The sequence below is a fragment of the Sinohyriopsis cumingii genome, chromosome 9, assembly GCF_028554795.1.
Source record: "Sinohyriopsis cumingii isolate HCF-2022 chromosome 9, ASM2855479v2, whole genome shotgun sequence".
NCBI classification, from domain to species: domain Eukaryota; kingdom Metazoa; phylum Mollusca; class Bivalvia; order Unionida; family Unionidae; genus Sinohyriopsis; species Sinohyriopsis cumingii.
The window spans coordinates 57,925,691-57,946,212 of NC_142969.1; the positions used below are offsets into that span (position 1 = coordinate 57,925,691).

Genomic DNA, 20,522 nt, shown 5'->3' on the forward strand with positions numbered 1-20,522 from the left:
AAGCTTTCTGTACACAGTTTAATCAGTTGCATCTTGTTCCTATAGATGATGCTTGGGTGGTGATTGTCTGCATAAACATTCTTTCATAGTTAAAGAGCTTCTAGTCACTCACACAGGCAGTCTAGGCCACTTCACAAGATTGGTTCAGGCTACAACATTTATTTGCATGCATGTCTTTAATAATTTCCCTAAGAAGTCCAGAAATGCACAGCTAAGGATGAAGATGTCACCAGCCTTTATCCTCTACTCTTCTGTTTAATGGCCATAAGGAGTCCAATATCCCTTCCCCGCAACCACAGCATCAATACATAGATAGTCTGGGAAGTCCACCAAAGGACCCAAGGGCCACACATAGGACACAAACCACTGAACACTGTCCTATTGAAGCTGAACCCAGCAAAAGCCATAGTTTTCACAAACTAAAGCAGGTAAAGAATTGGGAGGGTCCTATTGTTCATTCAGCATTTCTCCTCCCGTCACCTCCTCCCCTCAGAGAAAGAAAAATACTGTCCAACATGGAGACTTTGCCAAGAGACACGTACCTTCATGTCCCTATTCACAAGGCTTCCAGGATATTCTGCAGTTCCCCTTCAACGTCATATACCAAATGAGGGCACTCCCTTGGGACACAACATCATCCCCTGGTTCTTCACTCATCTGATGAATTGAGTAATAGTACATGTCTGGACCATTTCTACAGTGGCAACATCATGTAACCTGGACGACATCCTGCAAAAAACATCCATTGAGTTTATCTAAACACATGACAACCCTTGTACTTTTCTTGCCAACCTGGGCTTCTCGTCAGCATGGAAAATTTGACCTAATAGTTTGTCTCTCTCTGGATCAGGCATTGAAAATCTGAACCATGGTGGCTACTTTACTCTGAAGGAAAAATCTGTCCACACAGGAATTTCATCTCCTACTAGGCTTGCTCAACATGGCAGCAGACCTCAATGTCCAAGGTTGCCTTTTCTATATGTCCATTGAAAATTCTTCTTCTGCCCGAGTGGAGGTCAAACGTTTGCCCACTGGACCAATCTCTCACTATCTGCACACATTTGAGGGACCATCTGTGGAATTGGGGCAATCTAACTTGACTCCCGGCAGGTATACCTCCTCAAGTACAACCACCAAAGATTACAGTCTGTACCTCTGCAACTATGGAAGACTAGGGAGCCTACCTACTGCCATCCATTCAAAAGGAACAAGCAAAAAGAAGTTTGCAGTTAAAGTGAAACTTGACTTTACCTTCCATCCCATGGCCAACACACATTGTTTCATGTAACAAGATGAATCCAAGCTCTGTGTAGTACATTACAACAAAAGTCCATGTCCAGTATAATTATGCCAAACTGTCGCCCAGATTTTAACAACTGATGGTTAGAGAGGGCCACGAAAGCATGGATTATCATTACAGAGCAGGGAGAAAACATTCAAAAATAATAAGATAATTGGGTGATTATTTTATTCTATAGATATTCATTTTTTTTCTTTCATTCTATAAACAGTAGTATTTCAAGATAGTGGTGTCACTTATATCAGTATAAATCAAATATCAGTATAAATCAAACATCAGTATAAATCAACTTTTCCCCGTATTAAATATTCCCTGTATTAAGTACAGCTTGCCAGCAGTAAAGTATCCTTTTTTAAAAATGTCAAGTAAATAAATGTTATAAATATTTGTCTGTACATATTAGAAATCTTGGAATTTATATATTGTACCTGATAGTATAATCTGAAAATGTTGTGAACTTGCCTGTTGAAAATGCATATGGCAGCATAATATCACAACAAAAGTTAAAATGCGAGGTAAAATAGAATATTCTTGAAATTGTTATATATTTATTTTACAGACAATATTATTATAACTGCAAGAGATTAGATATCAAATACCTGTCCTGTGAAAGAAAGTGATCAAATAAATGAAAAGTATGTGAGACTTTGAGACACTTGTATGACCTGCCATAAATAAGCAATGTTGGCTTTCTGTTGCAGAAACAAAAATCAATCTTTGGTACTGAGAAAAGTTCACTCCACAACATATAGCTTTCTTTGTGCATTGGATTCAGAGGAATCTGATTCTTATATTAGTGTAAATTTATGAATTTTGAAATACTTGTTTTGAAATATGTGACATGAACAATTATTTTTTCCGATACTCTTTTATGTAACAGATGTTGCTTGGAAATATGTTTTCAGTTAGTAGAAGAAAATGCATAGCAACCTGTAACTATTAAATTGATTTTGCATTGTTTGGACCCTAAGTGAGAATTAGTTGCGTCAACTATACTAGTACTTTGATGTGTAATGTCCTTTTACTCCATTATATTAGCATGGTTACTGTAGTTTTGTAAAACAGGGTGAAAGGTCGCTTTCATCAAAGTAAACTACAAATCAGTCTTTACAGTATTGGCAAAATTTTCAAAGCATTATTTCTGAAACTTCTTTATTGTGTTTGGAGATATCATTAGTTTAGTACATTGATGCCTATGATTCAAACCCAAGGGATGCACTTCAATTAGTGGAATGTACTTCATTTAGTGCATGTTCAAACCTACAGTGTACATGCAGTGGCGTCATTATGGAAATATGCACAGTAGCTTTATTGCAAGTGTGGAATCAAACTCTGTTGTTGCTAGTTGTTGTCATACTGGGGTCATATTTTAATGAGTTAGGTATTTACTATTTCAAGGCATTGTAAAAACATAATTACTGGTCCACTGTTATAAAAAGCCTAGTGCAGCAACACAAACAAACAATAATTGAGTCAATAGGGTTAGTTGTGTTACAGCAACATGCAAATGCTCAATTCTTGTCGTCATCCAATCAAGTTAATACAAATCTGAATTGGTAAAGCAATTAGAAAACAGAAAATTGAACAAATGTGTTGACTTTTCAAACAAATTTATACTTTTTCTATGTAACAATCATACATGCCAACCACAAGAGAGATATACGTTTAATATTTGCTATTGTCAGTTTGCCTAAATAAATAAATAATGAACTTACCTTGTGCATCTTGTGATGTCGTCTTGGACTTGTGGGTCAGCTTTTATGTGGGTCATGCACTTTTTAGTGTTTATACCTATTCAATTTGGGGGATTGGCTCATACGTGAGCGGGTTTATATGCAAGTATAAATAGTATGTTAAAATATCAGTTTATCAAAGTAGTTAAATACAAGTTTTCATGCCTCAGTTCTTGGTTGTAATGAGCAATTAATCCATGAAAATTGGTACTCCAGATATAAAAGTAAACTTTCATCAATGGACTATTATAGGACTGCTTAAAGAGACATGAATGTACAATCATTGGACTGTTACAGGACTGCTTACAGAGACATGAATATACAAATCAGTGGACTGTTAAAGGACTGCTTGCAGAGACATGAATGTACAAATCAGTGGACTGTTATAGGACTGCATAAAAAGACATGAATATGCAAATCAATTGATTTTTATAGGATTCTTTACAAAGGCACAAAGTTACCTCCATGTACATAGAACATAAGCAGGGCCAAAAAGTACAATAAAATGGGGAGAGTAGGTAGATTGGGTGAATTGTTTAACTGAACCAATGTTGAAAATTGCTATTTGACCATTATCTAGTAATAGATTTGTAAACAGATTATATTTTCTCTTCCAGGAGATGGAACAGGGGGAGAATCAATATACGGAGGGACATTTTCAGGTAACTTGAGATGTGCAAAACAATAATGTTAAGGTTACATCTGTGTAAGATCAAGACATAACCTACATTATTTATAAGCAGCAGTTGGAGCAGTGTTTATGGTTATGTTCGTTTAGGCTTTGATTCAATTATTTGGGCTGGACACGCAGATCAATGTCTTGTTTTAAAATTATATTTCTTTATATTTTGAACTGATGTATAGGAAGTTGGGTTATTGTAAGTAGAGCCATTAATTTTGTTTTAAAAGTGAACCGATAAATATTGCAGGAAATATTTATTTCATCGTATAATTTTCCTTGCTGTGCTCACCCATTGAAAGCATCCATGGAATTGACTGATATCATTTTGTGGAGAGATATATATTTTGATTGGATTCCTTGATAGAGTGTTGGCATTGAGAAAACTTTGATATTAAAAGATGGTAGGCTTGTATATAATTGAATTACATTTATAACATTTTTCCTTACTGATAAATATTTTACTTTCCCTTCCTTAATGATATGAACTAGCATTCTTTGATTTCATTATTTAATTATTATCTTTGTCATCACTTGCAGTGCCACCAAGTGTTCCATTTCACTTCATTTTGTCCCCATGCCCAGGTTTGGCTATCCATTGCATAACAATGAAAGCCAGAGTGGGTCCAGGTGACTAGGGAAGCAACTTCTTCATTAAGCTTATGGTAAAAGAGGAAAATGTTTTATGGACAGTGTAAGCATGTACCTCCATCCCTATGAAGAAATTCTGGGGCAGGACAGTAATTTTCTTTTTTATTACAGATGAGGATTTTAGTATAAAACATTCTAAGGAGTTCCTTCTTTCCATGGCTAATCGTGGCAAAGACACTAATGGATCCCAATTTTTCATGTGAGTATGACAGATTCAGTCTTAAGTTTGGTTTCTGGCTTACTGATAATTTTTCTGACTTTATCTGCATCGTCTATATTGTTGTAATAATTCACAAGAAAAGCTTCATTCCTGACACTTCTGTTTGCCATTTAAAGTTAACTGTTTTTACTGAACAAAATGTCTGTAAAAGTGTGTAATAGATCCTGAATTTTCTTATTTTACTTTTTGCTTGCTTGTCATGGTAATTGCAAATCCTGTGTAAGTGTTTTGTCCTCCTCCTGCTTTCCAAGACCACTGTTTTTAAAAAATGTTGAAGGAAAATGATTTATAAGGACTATATCATTTATCATTATCTGTAAGTTCTCCATTTTTAATTGGAGTTTCTCATAAGTATAACTTCATTAAGCAGCATCAACAACAATGGCGTCATCAGCATCCTGATAATGTTTAAATGGCATGTTAACATTTTTAACAGTTCTTCTCCAGCACGTGCTGTATTCAACTGTAACTTTGCTACAATTATACTTTACATCTCAAATTCGCATGTGGATAAACTACAATTTCCCAGTTTTGTAAGCTGAATTACATTGTATCATTTACAGGCAAGATATGGCATTTCATTTAATAATGTATACTGCTTTGTTATTTAATAAAAATATACAGTTCATAAATTACTTACAGTAAGAATACCTTTAGCATTTACTTATAAAATTACAAATAAAATGTGTTTCCTGTCCTTGCAGTTGTTTGCTTTGCTTCACTTTCTTTTGCTTTATGATAGAGGCTTTATTCTTGTCTTAAGTGTGAGCACTTGAGGCCAGATATGTTCAAGGCACTAAGATTCTCCATTCTGTTGTGTCTGCACTTGCCAGCTTCAAAATGCGAATTGTGTTGCTGAAGATTTATAACCTTATGCATGGTTTATTTGAGAAATGTGAATGTAGGGGGTAAAAACCTCCATCCATTTAAAGAAATGCGGCAAAGTTTCTGAATATTGGAGGATTTTCATGAAGAAATTAAGATATAGCTTGAAAATATAATGTGCAAATTTCACATCTTTAATTGATCTTTTGGCACAGTTTTAAAATATTTAGCATTCATGCTGTAATGGCAAATCATAGAATGGACCCTGTGCATGTGCCTGCTTGATACATACATAAAATCAGGATTACTGAAATTTGTGTAGTTTGCTGGACATAGCTCTAAGGTTATAACCGGCACATGTTCTGAGTAGCAGGATGTTTGGTCGTAGGATATTCCAAATCAGAATAATTTATCTTTGCTCTCATATCTACTGTCAAATAAACATCTTTAAGTAAATTCAAAGGTCAGTATGTCTGTTTTTTTTACAGATTGTTCATTTGTCCGACAGTCAATAAATGTGCTGCTGTTTATATTCAGAAGTGACTAAGTCCGTTTACACTTGTATAATTGACGGACAATTAGAGGTGTCACTGACAAAGCCATTGTATAAAGTCCATATTGCTCACAGTTTGATTGTTAAATGGGAATAACCTACATAATACATTATAATGCATTTACTATGCTTGAGCACAACATTTTTCCTGAAAATGTTAAAGTGTCATACTAAATTTTGGTAATGATAACATAGACACTCGTTATGATCAAGCCAGAGACAACAGTGAGACATTCATCACTGTCAGTGAAGTGAAGAAGCGGGAGATTGTCAGCTACATTGTTTGCAGAAATTATAGAGGACCATCAGCAGCTAAAGTACAGTCAAAACTAGTCTCAATGAAAGGACAGTACCTAAGTACTGACAAAGCTAGTCTCAGTGAAAGGACAGTACCTAAGTACTTTCAAAACTAGTCTCAGTGAAAAGACAGTACCTGAATGACATTTGTTAGATGGAAATTTCACAGTTGCTGTCAGTGTCAAGTGTGGAGTATGAGAGTGGATATTTTGCTCCAGAATTTTATCAAAACAAAGCTGACAGACATACAAATTTATCTGGTCATTGTTGGTGTAAAAGCCTCGATCCCATGCTGGCAGTCAGGAAGCAGAAGCGAATTCAAAAGAGACATCTAAAACAAAGAGAATGCTTTTGCCAAACTAATGCACTTAAAAGGTAGATTTACCATAGTGCAAATGTGACAACATTATGATTGGTTATAGAAACACTGAGTAAATAGGTTTTGACATAGTTGAGAAAACAGAACAAGATATGCACATGCCAACAAATTGTTGTGAGGAAATCCATAGCAGATCATAGGGTTAAACTTATGGTTTGCTGCTACCACCAGGTGAGATCTTAGGAAGGGTTGAACACATTACAAAGAGTAGATTCCCATGTGCCTATGAAGTTGCACTCTATCTCTCTCTGTCTCTTTATACATACATACATACATACATACACACACACACACACACACACATTACAATTATAAAAGTTTGACATGGTTTGTGATACCAGATTCGTTACAAGTGACCAGATAAAGATCATACTTTGCTGTGTATCTGGTTTTGCTTTAATCCTGATACTGTTGACTTGGTGTGATACAAAAGTTCACATCAGATTAGAGCACTTGTGATGTGAACCTCCACACAAACAAGCATTCAGAAAATTGACAAAGCTGAGGATCTAAAATACCCAGCACAAGAAAGGGATCACTAGGGTTCTGTTGTCACTGAATTGTTTTATTCTTGATGCCATACACCTGATATTGAGTTCCAGATCAGTTCATAAGGTATAGCTGTTGATTATGACAGGGTAATCAGGGCTCAGAATTAATGGTAGCCTGCCAGACCAAAGCTATTCAGTTTCCCATCAGACTTGTAATTTTCATAATTTCAGTTGTTTGATGGCTAATAAAGATTCATTTGTCGCCAGTAAGCTAGTAGAGAATACTAGAGGAGTTAAAGCTGTAGTAGTAAAATATACAGTCTACTAGTCCTTGAGACAAATGAAATTTATATTAAATTCTAGTCCTGGTAATAAGTAATGGTTCATTAGCATGATGGGTATGTATTAAAGTGTATTCTCTCTTTTCTATGCCGCATAATGATACGGGTTTCATTTGTTGACATATTTTAAAGTTCATTAGAGTTAATAAGCATGTACATCTCAGAATATTCATTTTAAGAATATATTAACTTTACTGAAATCTTCAAATTTCATATTTGATAAAGAATAATTACTGTTAATCTTTACCATAGTCAAGAAGAGGAATGTCTTCAAAAACGAGAAAAAAAGTATAAGAGGGGACAAGTCTTGTTAGTTTTGTAGCTAGAAAGAATAGAAAAGGAATAGAATTCTGTGATAAACTTGATTTGAAATTAATTCAGCTTTGGGTAATACCATTGTTGCCTATGTCATACATTTGTTAATTGTACATAATTCATTTTGTAAGAACTGCTTTCTTTGTATCATGAAGTATATAATAAAAAGATAGCTTTGCCCAAGTCAGTATCAGTGAATGATAATGATGGTTAAAAAGATATTGGGGTCAGAATTAATTACATTTCTATTTCCAATGTAGGGAGCTTTGTACTTTGAATTCTTAATACATTTTGGTCACAACGAAATGCTGACTAGAATAAGAGTAGTGAATCATTTTCATCAAAATATTTTCAAATAGTCTCATACATTTATCACATTTTACTTATGTACAGATGTCAGCGTCCTACAGCCAAACAGGTAAAATATACTCAAAACAAAGTATACATTTTTTGCAGAATATTCTTTACATTTTATCATCTCTGTTTTGAAATTAGAAATTTAGCAAATTACCAAACTTGAATTTATTTATATATCTCTGATTTATACGTTATATTGTCTTCAGTAATTGTTATTGTAATGATTTTGTCATTGCATTTTGGAGCACATACATAGGTCTCAAATGGATGTTAGACTCGTCGCAGTTGTTTATCATTCACATGGATTAAATACATTTTTAATATTTTTTAAAAATTTGACAAGGATTTTGCCAATTTTTTTTACAATAAACGTTTACTACTAGTCTGTGTGTTAACAAAACCTTTATTTTCAGAACACATACGTAAGTACTGTCCAAGTGGTAGATTATGATATATGGTTGAAAGTGTCGGCTCCATTTGTGCCCAACGCTATACATTTGTTAACCAACACAATACAGATGTAACTTCCATTGCTTTTTTTATCACATGTATGGTTCAGAATTTGATTGAATTTGGTTTCCGTTAAGAAAGTTGTTTTAAGTTCCCCCGAGAAAATGCTTCAGTTAGATAGTAATTTCATAACAATACATCAGATTTAAGAAATGTTTAAACAGTAAGCAATCAGTGTATTTTCTTAAGCATACATTGTAAGTATTTAGCACTTAAAATTCAGTTTTATTCACCCAGTGTTGAGAAAGTTGATAAAAGTATAAATATGATATTAGCTTGGAAGTTTTTACTAGATACGCTTAAACGAGTCAGATAAAGAAATCGACATAAAGGTCATCTCTACTGCAGAAATTCACATGGTGTTATGAATTTGCTTGCTGATCTATAAAGTGTTGGGCACATTGGAACTTGTAAAGGAATTCGGTCAGTTCATGCTTGTAATGGTTTTACAATAATTTTTCTATTGTGTGATATGATTGTTTGGTTTATCTTGATTATTGTTATAACCATGAATCACAAAGGTATGGCACATGATGCATTGGGAATTAGAAATTGCAAATAATTCTCACATTTTTTTGTTTCTTTTCATGTAATAACTAACAGAACAACAAAGCCAGCACCACATCTTGATGGGTTAGTAGATATTCGTTTTTCTTTCCTCTGTATTTCCAGGGATTGAGGTATGATTTTTCTGCCATCTTAATGTCGTCAGCATAAAGATGCATATACTTGGTTTGAAGTTACTTTGCTAAAATTATGAAGTCATATATGGGGAGGATTAGGGTTCTGAATTAAGATGTTTTTCACCATAATAAATTTTAAACAATCCTGCCATATCTATCTAATCCTGCTAAAATCAAACAAAAGCCAAGACACTTTCTAATTCAGCATTTTATCATTAATTAGTGTCAGCTTGAAATGATAACAGCTGTATTTCATCAAGACTCACAAATAGTTAAAAACTCGTTTCAAGCTTCTAGATGATCTTGTTCAAAGACACCACAGTATGCTTTGCTTTTGAGGAACCAGTTCTTTGTTTTGGGCAGTTTGCATTGGGTGATTCTAGGTACAATTTATCAAAGTTTTTACGCTTACCAACAAATGAAGTATCACCTGAACTTTCAAATTGTTCTAGATACTCAGTGCAGACAATGCACAACATAAAACATTCTTGATTCATACTTCAGTCATTCATATTCATTTGCCCAGCATTTCTTGTCTCTTCTCTGGATCATATTTGTGATCACACTATCTTATCGAATTTATGCTATAACGTTGGTGGTTGCACACTTTATGAATACTTCCACATATTTACAAGTATAATTGTACAGTTCACTGAATATTTATCAATGATATAAATATTAAAATATTTTTTGGTATGATTGTAGATTATTCATTGAGTCGGCAAACACAACTTATTCTGATTGGTCAGTAATAGCATGATACCCAATAAAAAAACCTAGTCTAACTGTAAACAAGACTGACCTTGAACTCTTGTTGCATTAACAAGTCTGTTTCTAGAATGTTCTGAACTAAAAGGTTATGTCAGCATGTTATTTACAACTAGCAATCATGGACAAAAGATAGACATGTAAACATCCTGGCAATCATGGACAAAATATAGACGTGTAAACATCCTGGCAATCATGGACAGAAGATAGACAGGTAAACATCCTGGCAATCATGGACAAAATATAGGCGTGTAAACATCCTGGCAATCATGGACAAAAGATAGACGTGTAAACATCCTGGCAATCATGGACAAAAGATAGACGTGTAAACATCCTGGCAATCATGGACAAAAGATAGACATGTAAACATCCTGGCAATCATGGACAAAAGATAGACACGTAAACATCCTGTTTACCTATGACCATTGTCTTAAAGTACAGTCTGTAATGATGGACAAAAGTTATGCACATAATATAGATACACATAACGATATAAATACCTGTTTTCATTGTTGCAGTTTTGAAAATTCCCACAGTGCATCAGTGAAAATGCAACATTGAAAACACATATTTATCAAGAATGTGAATGATATATTTACAGACTTTTATTTCAGTTTAAACATGAAAAATAAAATTCCACATAATTACACTGTTGCTACTCTTTTGAACTAGTAATACAGCATGCAAGCACAGCCATCCATTGGCTCTATGTTTTATGATGATACAACATCATTACGTCATGCTGAGGCCCAAAATAATGTTTCCAGTTGGCCAACTGTCTCTGTTTTTCGTTGCTGATCGTAGCACCCAACCCCCCACCCCAGAGTAAAAACATTTCCCAAAATTGATTTATGCATCTAATTGAGCTGGTTTAGCACATTGCTTGAATTATTGAGTATAGTATAGATACTAATCTGTAAGTATGTGTGTGTGTGTGTTTTAAAAATATTTATACATGTATAAAAATAACTATCTACTCTAATTTTTAAACCAGTGCAATATGAAACATACCCACAAAAAAATGGGGGGGGGGCCTGAGCTGGTGAAAATGCATGCCAGAATGAAAAATCATATAGCTAATATGCATGATGAATCCTCTTTTTCTTTGTGCACTGAAAAAGGGAGACAAATGTTAGAATCTGCATTCTTTTATTTTTGGGAGTTTCAATTTTTGTGGCTTCGCAAACAACTATATTTTTTGTCAGTTCCTAAATTTTTGGATTGGGGAAATAGTCCTACTGATTCTACACAGGGGACATTTCATTGGGTTGTTAAATTCATGGTTTGTAACAGCACTGAAATCCAAGCAAACTCGTAACCTGCCAAAAAATGGAGTATATTTACAGTATCTCTATCGAACTCTCTTACTAATACAGTCACCACTAATTCTGGACTACAGTCTTTCAGTGAAATGACTTATGTGAGAATGGGCCAGAAGTGGCAGAAACAAATATAGAACAGTGTGTGTAGATGGTTCAGTATAATGTATAATGTTATAAAATATCATCTCAAACTTAAGTTTGCATATTTTCAGTGCAGATACTATTAAAGATTCATAAAAGTAGGTTACAGTCAAACATTGGCAATGGTTTCAATAGTAGAAGTCCACTTTTCAGATGTTTATGTGATGAAGTATTGAATAAGATGATTACAATATGCCTGTGTGTATCCACTAAGCATTGAATTACCATCAAAAAATCAATTTGTCTCACTTTTATAAGAATTAAATAAATAGTAATGTTATTTCTGCCATTTATGATTAAATTAGCACGAGAATTGACTACAGAGCATACAAATGTATTCTACATTTACACATTTTTCTTCATAGGGAAAACTGTTTTAACTTTCCACCTTTCTAATCATAGGGAGAGGAAAAAAATCTGAATTTCCACCTTTCTCTTCCTTGGGAGAACTTTTCTAACTGTCCACATTTCTCTTCCTTGGGAGAACTGTTCTAACTGTCCACATTTCTCTTCCTTGAAAGAACTTTTATAACTGTCCACCTTTCTCTTGATAGGGATGAATCTGTTCTTACTGTCCACCTTTCTCTTGATAGGGATGACTCTGTTCTTACTGTCCACCTTTCTCTTGATAGGGATGACTCTGTTCTTACTGTCCACCTTTCTCTTGATAGGGATGACTGTTCTTATTGTCCATCTTTCTCTTGATAGGGATGACTCTGTTCTTACTGTCCACCTTTCTCTTGATAGGGATGACTCTGTTCTTACTGTCCATCTTTCTCTTGATAGGGATGACTATTCTTACTGTCCACCTTTCTCTTGATAGGGATGACTCTGTTCTTACTGTCCATCTTTCTCTTGATAGTGATGACTATTCTTACTGTCCACATTTCTCTTGATAGGGATGACTCTGTTCTTAATGTCCACCTTTCTCTTGAAAGGGGTGACTCTGTTCTTACTGTCCATCTTTCTCTTACTGGGACAACTGTATTCTTTCTACTACACATCCTTTTGATAACTTGATCCCAAAATATGTACATAGTTTGAACTCTGGAAAATTGCTGTAAAAAGTAATTAGGTTTTCTCTTCTTTTTTTCTCAATCTGCATTGAATTTGTGTAATGTCAACTCACATTACTATGACATTTCTTTTAACGTTTGAGCTCTTGGTGGAAAATTGCTGTCAAAAGTAATAAATCGTTAGTTTTCATGGCTTTATTTCCAAATAGGTTTTCTCTTTTTTTCATTCAGCATTGGATTTGTGTAATGTCAACTCACATTACTATGACATTTTTTTAAACAGAATATTCACTTTACAATGAATTATTTGCTGGAATGAATATTTACTCTGTTAAATATAAGCCTTAAAACACAATATCGGAGTTCCAGAACAAAGGCTGTACCGATTAATTGGCCATACTCATAATTGGGTTGATTATTAGAAAAATTGGTATAATCTGTATTGGCAGAAATAATCTGTGCCAATGTAAACAAATTTCCAACGTATAAATTCAGTCATAACATATATTATGACTTGGCTTGAATTTTAAATCAGAATTAAATAGTGGAAACTAAGGAATAAACATTTGATTTGGGGGTTAATTGAAAGACAATATATTCTTTAAACTAAGTAAATACATTTTAACACACTTGCTGTAAACTACTATCAATACCATTTATGCACTCATCCCAATCACAGCAGCCAACCAGCCAATGAGGCCTCGTGTGGCTGTTGAAATTCCAGCATACACATTAGCAGATAGCTAGGCAGATTAGATAGCTAGCAAAATTTCCAACTACTACAAAACTATGATCACTATAGTTAATCTGTTCTTTAGCCAGTCCTGCAGTGATGCTAATCGACGATTAGTGGTTACACGTTGAATCAGCTGAATGCTGACATACAAATATTATGCAGCCTTGATATTGGCATGCCAGTGCCAGTGATGTTAGCCCTGATTACCCCAGCTGCTGAGCTGATTCAGCGTGCAACTCGCAGTGTGGTGCGTGCATCCATCCAGCCACATGGACAACTTAGTTGCAACTTACTTGATTTAAAACATTGTTTCAAGAGCGTGAATCGTTTGGATTATTGATATATTGACTAGCGATTGTACACTTTTTAATATACTACCAAGCATATGCATAACTTCTAACTTGAAACACTCAAGTTTAGTGTGGAATTACTTAAAAGTAAATGCAGTTGACAAGTCCAAAGCAAATTGCACACTTTGCAAAGCATGCATTTCCAGAGGTGGAAATGATTCTAAAAACTATATGACATCAAATCTTGTCCAGCACTTGCGCTGCAAGCACTTTGTCAAACTTGGCCTGTTTCTGGCCGATAAAAAGAAAAGGATGCTGCGCAGTTATCTTCAGCAGCTGCAGCAACTCCTCGTACTCTGACTATTGACATCATGCTGGACCGGAAGCAGCCATATTTGCATTTGATGACCCGAGAGCTATTAGTTAGCACAAAGCTATTGCAGAGTTCATGGCAGTAGATGTGCAACCCTTTTCCATTGTTGAAGACATTGGATTTGACATTTGATGGCCAAGGCAGAACTGCGCTATAAAATTCCAAGTCAGAAGTACTTTTCCACATATTTTATATCTGACATGCATTAGGCGATACAAGGCAAGGTGTGTGATTTAGTTTCTGCCCAATCTGACCTTAGTTTGACCTCTGATGCGTGGTGAGACCAGTCCATCGGCGTAACCTTGTTGAGTCTTACGGCACACTGGCTGATGGAAGACTTTCAGCAGAAACATGTGATTTTAGCAGCAGTGCCTCTTGATAAATCACACACAGGAGAATATTCGGTGAGCAAACTGGACAAATTATGTGAGGAATACATTCCCAAAACTCATATTCTTGTTCTTCTGCTTGATGGAGGTGCAAACATGGATAAAGCAACGCATCTGGCTGAAATTGACCTCATCAGCTGTTTTGCACACACTGCAGCTCATTGTCAGTGATGTAATTCTTTAGCAACGAGGTGGCGAAGATGTTTTGGCGATCTCGTGATCCATAGTCAGCAAGTTCCGGCACTCCATCCTGGCACAACAGCAGCTCAAAGAGCAGCAGGAAAAATTTGGCATTGCCCATAAGAAACTTATCCAGGATGTCCAGACACACTGGAATTCTACATACAATATGTTAATTTAGTTATTTGAACAAAAACCAGTCTTGGGGGCCTACACTACTCTCTATGACCTGCCTAGCCTAACAGCCCAACAGTGTGTCTTGATTAACAATATTGTGGACATGTTAGGCCCATTCGTGGACATTACCAATGAAGTAAGTGATAGCCAAACATAAGTACCCGTCATTCTTCCTATGCTGAAAATGCTCCGAATTTACTGGCTCGAGAGCATGAAGCAAGTCAAGGTATTCAGACAATGCACTGTGATATGTTGACTTCAGTGTACAGGTGGCGCTATACAGTTTCGTATTTTGCATAGGGTTAGGATTTTAAAGAAAAAGAATTTCCCTGGATTTCCTCACTGGTTATACTGGCTATTTAAAAAAGACCTTGTATATCTTAGGTATAATGCAAAGAACCTTTAATTCCCTTCATTTTGGTGTATGATTGATGGGTGTAATATGGGTTATAGAGTATACAGCTTGGTCTTACTCCAGATGTGCACCTTTCAAAAAAGTGCTAGCTCCACTTGGTCATTTTCACTTCCTGAACTTCAGAGGTAAATTGTATAAAAAAGAGCCGATAACTTTTTTTACATTTTATATATTTGGTAATTCATTCATTGTACTTTCAGAAGCTGGTATTGTCTAGTCTGGCAAAATTCATTTTCCCTATTTTAATAGCTGCTGTGTATAGTGTACTTTAGACTAATTCAGGCTGATTTTTTAACACAAGGAAGCAGTCATTTTAGTTAGCAGTATGCTTAAATCATGTAAAATTTCCAAAAGTACAATATCCAAAGAAATATCATCCACATTACATTACTGTAGCATATAGGTATGCCAACATTCTCTCCATTGTGCATGTTTTAAATGCAAACTACTTCACCTTACATACGTCACTTTCTCTAAAGTACATATTAATTGGTGAGCGCCCCCCCCGACACACACACTTTGCTGACATTGCCAGCAGCAAGAAGCTTGTCTTGGCCACCATCTTGGATCAGTGATTCAAACATCGCCTATTCAGCGAAGAATTACTTGTGTCCAGATCCGAAGAATGGCTTAGAGCAGAATGCATCATAGTTGCATCACCTGACAAGCAGGAGGAACCCCCAACAAAAAAACATAAATTGAAACTGGAAAAAATGCTACTGGATCATCAGTGTCGCGTCTCAGGGATTTGTTTTCTGTGTTGTGTGACGAACCTGTCTGTACCATCAGTTAAACAACCCACATGGATGACGCCGTTGATGCGATACTTGAATTGTATCTAGCCAGCCCTCTGTTGCCATGAGAAGAAGACATATGCGGCTGGTGGAACAGTCACAGGTTTCAGTTCCCCATCTTGGCCAAATTAGCTAGACGCTATTTGTCTGCACCTGCTTCAAGCTTTCCGAGCAAGCAGCTGTTTAGTGGCGTAGGCCAGATTTTTTTTGGATCGTCGTGGGTCATTACTTGGCGAGAAGGGAGAAATGTTATGTTGCTTAAAACAACCTACCTCAACTAGGATTTCAGTATTAGCTGTAGCCAGCATACAGTGATGTCTAACTTTAGTCTTAAAGCATGCGTATTATTAATTTTAGTTATTATTGGGCTATTGTTATTAACATTTTTAGTCATTTATTGAAATCTAGTAATGGTGACCAGCATCAACGAATGCAGGTTAAAAGACTAGCTTAATACATTTTCATTCATTTATATCTTGAATTGGCAAACCATAAGTTTTATCAGTTAGTGTTTTTCAAGCTTACCTGCTTGCATTACACATAAGGTTTCTGAACCCGTCATTGTTATAAAACAAATAATAATGAAATAATTGGTCTCATAATCTAGTATCGGCAATTTTAATAATGGCTATATGCGGTATCGGCATAATCGGCAAAAAGTGACATCGGTACAGCTTTATCCAGAACTAATTTTTAGTTTTGTTGTAACAATATGCAAATTAATTATCTACATAAACTAATTGCAATGACACTAACCCCAAGCCTGAAATGTGTTGACCATTAGCCGCCTCTTGCAATGTTTATGTGGTTGCAGCAGACCCACATGTGTGCTGCATGTTGCAAGCCCATAGAGGGTTCATGGCATGAAGGGCTTTATCGCAGGGCTTCTTCTCAAATACCACTCAACATACTTTAACTAAATTCAACAGAAGGCCTTCGGGTATGAAAGTCTTTCACATTTGTGTAAATTATACCAGTCTGCCGTCAGGTATGGTCACTGTTACTAAAAACAGCAACTTTAAACAACTGTCTCAGAATTGGCTACCATCAAATATGCCCCATTTGCTATAAATAGAAAAATGTTTTAAAGACTTCTATAAAAAAATGCTTAACAAAATTTTATTAAATATGACAAAAACCATTCTGCTGTAAATTTAATTTTTGTACAAAATAATATTGATATTCTACCATGACTAAGAATATAAAAAAACATTTGAACAACTTCACAAAAACCACTTTACATAATTTGACTAGATTTTACAACATCATCGATTTGAAAGGTCTTTCAGATGTATACAGACATGGTATAAAGGCCTTTCAGTATGCACAAATGTGTAATCAGATATGGTTACAGAAAATAATTGAAGTATTTCTTTTCATAACAATTGCAATCAATGCCTTTGGAAGAAATTTCAGCAGAAAGCACCCTTGTGACCCAGATTTCTTGGTAAATGCTATTGCACTTTGCTGATATGCAGATATCAGGCAGGTGGTCAGTATGAGGTCCGCTTTTAGCTGCTATTACAAATAGGTCTACCACTATTATTACACTGGTTTTCTGGGGAAAGAAGAGTTAGCCATAGAGGAGAGGAAACAACTATAGCATACAATTACTTCAAATTAAGTAATGAAACTGAATTCATAAAAATATTACACACTGTACAAACCTTGATTCCATGTAGTATACATTTAGTGGCTTATTCTTAATTTTCATTCAGAAGTGAATATTTTGGAATAAATAAATGTTTGAAAATTTATTCATGCTAAAATATGTACAATATCAGAAATCGCCCCCCAGAATATTGAGTTTCCCTGAAATCTGTGGAGGGATGATAATGATTGTTTTTTTTTACCTGCAGGAAGCATGTGGTCTTTGGACATGTAATTCATGGGCAGGACATAGTTAGGCTTATTGAGAACCAGGAGACTGACAAGAAAAGTCGACCTTTGAAAGATGTCACCATTGCTAATTGTGGTGAATTGGTGTTACAAAGAAAGGCAAAAGGTATATAATTTGTGGATATATACAGTTATGGTTGTGTATTACATTTTTTGGATACAGCATTTTCTCTGTTTATATTTGACATCAATTTCTGCGGTCAAATTACTAATTACTGTGCCTTCTTAAAATTTTTTATAATGTTCACTTGCTTCAACATTTAAATAATTGTAGCATTTGATTTATTTAGTCTGCCTGAGCAAATTAGCTCTTTTATCACCTGATTTGCTGAAGCCAACTAAATTATAGTGATGGTCATTTAAATAACCAAGGCAAAGCAATAAAATTACACGTCATTCATAATCTGTAAATAAATAGCCCTAACAAAGACTCCAGGTAACAAATTTGTGATAATGATGACTGATTGATAATCGTTATGTTAGAATCATTGGTAGCTAGTTCAAATCAATTAAAGCATGAAAAGAAATGTTTACGTTTTGCACATTTTTTGTAATATTGTTGAGTTTTTGTACTGTACCTTATATTGACTAATTGACTACCACTTGAAGTAAATCGCTCTATGTTGAGTTTGAATTCTGACTTACAAAATGGCTGAATATCGTAGGTCACAAAAAGAAGAAGATCCTACTTTAGAAACAGAGCTACAAATTAAAAAAATATGAACCATTTTTATATCTCAATACTATCATGCTTTAATCGAAAGATATCTTGTGAGCTTTGAAATTTACATGAAATAAATGTACTGTCTACAATCAGTATGATTTATCTCAGATGTGAAATTAATGTTTGCCTGGTAGCAAGCAAGTTACTGAAAATATAATGATTTTTATGATTCACCAGGTTTACATTATGATGTAACTTTCATTGATAGTAAAAATTACTGGTTTTTCTTTTCATCGTGATAGCATGTATTTTGATACAAATGTATGTTGTTTGAAAATGTTATCACCCTAACATACCAGTATAAATTGTTTACTGCACGTATAAATTATGTACTTCATGCATGTCCTGTTATGTATACTTAATTTGTATTACCTGTTGGCTTGTCCTAATAACTATTATGTTATATATATCATTATTTTGTAATTGATCTTTTCCAAAATCATGTTAATGGGATACCTGACCAATGACATTTATTTTGAAAATCACACAATACACGGCTGATATATTTCTATCAATGCAGTTTATATATTCAAATATGGGGTTATATGGTTGTATGAGAGGCTCATTGATATGGGGTTATATGTGTGTGTGAGAGGCTCATTGAGATGGGGTTATATGTTTGTGTGTGAGGTGCATTGAGATGGGATTATATGGATGTGTGATAGACTCATTAAGGTGTGTGTCAGGCACATTGAGATGAGATTATGTGTTTGTGTAAGAGGTTTATGGAGATGAGGCTGTGTGTGTATGTGTGTCAGGCTCATTGAGATGGGGTTCACATTTATAGGTAATACAGCTGTATTATTGTGATAGTTTCCATTTCAGTATTTTTGTTGATTTATTGATTTTAGCCAAGAAGAAGAAACCTGTGTCTGTGTCATCCATTGACTCGAGCTCTGACTCAGAGTCTGAGTCCGGCACATCCTCTGATGAAGAGTCTGAGTCAGAGGATGAGGCGACTTCCCGTAAGCGTAAGAGGAAAGAAAAGAAGAAGAAAGCCAAGAAGCAAAAGCTGAAAAAGAAACAAAAGAGAAGAAAATATTCAAGGTCAGTATTCTAGATGCTACAGTAATAGAAGTGGTAGCTGTTGTTTTAACTTTGGCTGGCTTTTGAAGATGTATTATAATAATATAACATGTATTCATCATACTTATGCAGAATGTTTACACGTTGTAACACTAAGTACATGTAAACATGATAAATTAGTATTACCAACTGGCAGCTATCAGAGAGCCCTTCATGATTGCTGAGTATTTGATATTTGGTCATTTAGATTATCGGTACAGATGGATTTCAGTTTATGAGCATTGAAGTGGTTGGATATAAGGTTTTGATGTCCAGAATGGTTTTTATCTCTGCTGGTCAGAGACCAGAAGAATTTACTTGATGTCCTGTTTTATGTCATTCCATCCAGAAGCACAACTTTGTTGTCAGAAGTCCTCCTATACTACTGGAAGGATTGCCATGAAACTTTACATCCACATTCATCCAGTGTTTAGTTGGTCCTAAAATAAAAATTGTGTCCATTGAAAATCTTGTTTTTGCTAATTCTCCAGAACAGATTGTCATATCAACACTGGGTTTTGGCCAAAAGACATTATAATGTATAATTAGTCCAGAATCAAAATGTTGTCAATGAGACATCCAGTTTGACCAAGCTGGTGGCTTCTTGAAAATCTGATTGCTTCTTCTCTTGAATGGGTTGTTGTTTGGATGTATGGCTGATCCTAAAGAAAATGGTAGTCATCAGATCTCAGACATTGCCACCATCGTGGCCATCATGCAAATCTTTTTATTGCTGCTTTGCTATTTTTCTTGATGTGGCATTTTCAGTATAACAATTTGTAGCTTGTTATGCATGAAAAGTGATTTTCCTACCTACAGAGTGGCCATATATGATCACTAGTCCTTTTGCAAGAATGATTGTGTTGACGTGTGGTTTTCATTAAAACACTTATTGCAAT

At 35.0% G+C, this 20,522-nt stretch overlaps 1 protein-coding gene across 1 annotated transcript in view; it reads left to right on the forward strand.

The window, feature by feature from the left end:
* The window catches only part of LOC149791884 (uncharacterized), a 65,855-nt gene that overhangs the window by 15,147 nt on the left and 30,186 nt on the right, over positions 1-20,522 (forward strand). The window contains exons 5-9 of the mRNA XM_089969491.1: positions 3,651-3,695; positions 4,475-4,562; positions 9,255-9,284; positions 17,795-17,940; positions 19,410-19,605. Coding sequence (XP_089825617.1) covers positions 3,651-3,695; positions 4,475-4,562; positions 9,255-9,284; positions 17,795-17,940; positions 19,410-19,605 — 505 coding nt within the window. The remainder of the gene's footprint in view (positions 1-3,650; positions 3,696-4,474; positions 4,563-9,254; positions 9,285-17,794; positions 17,941-19,409; positions 19,606-20,522) is intronic.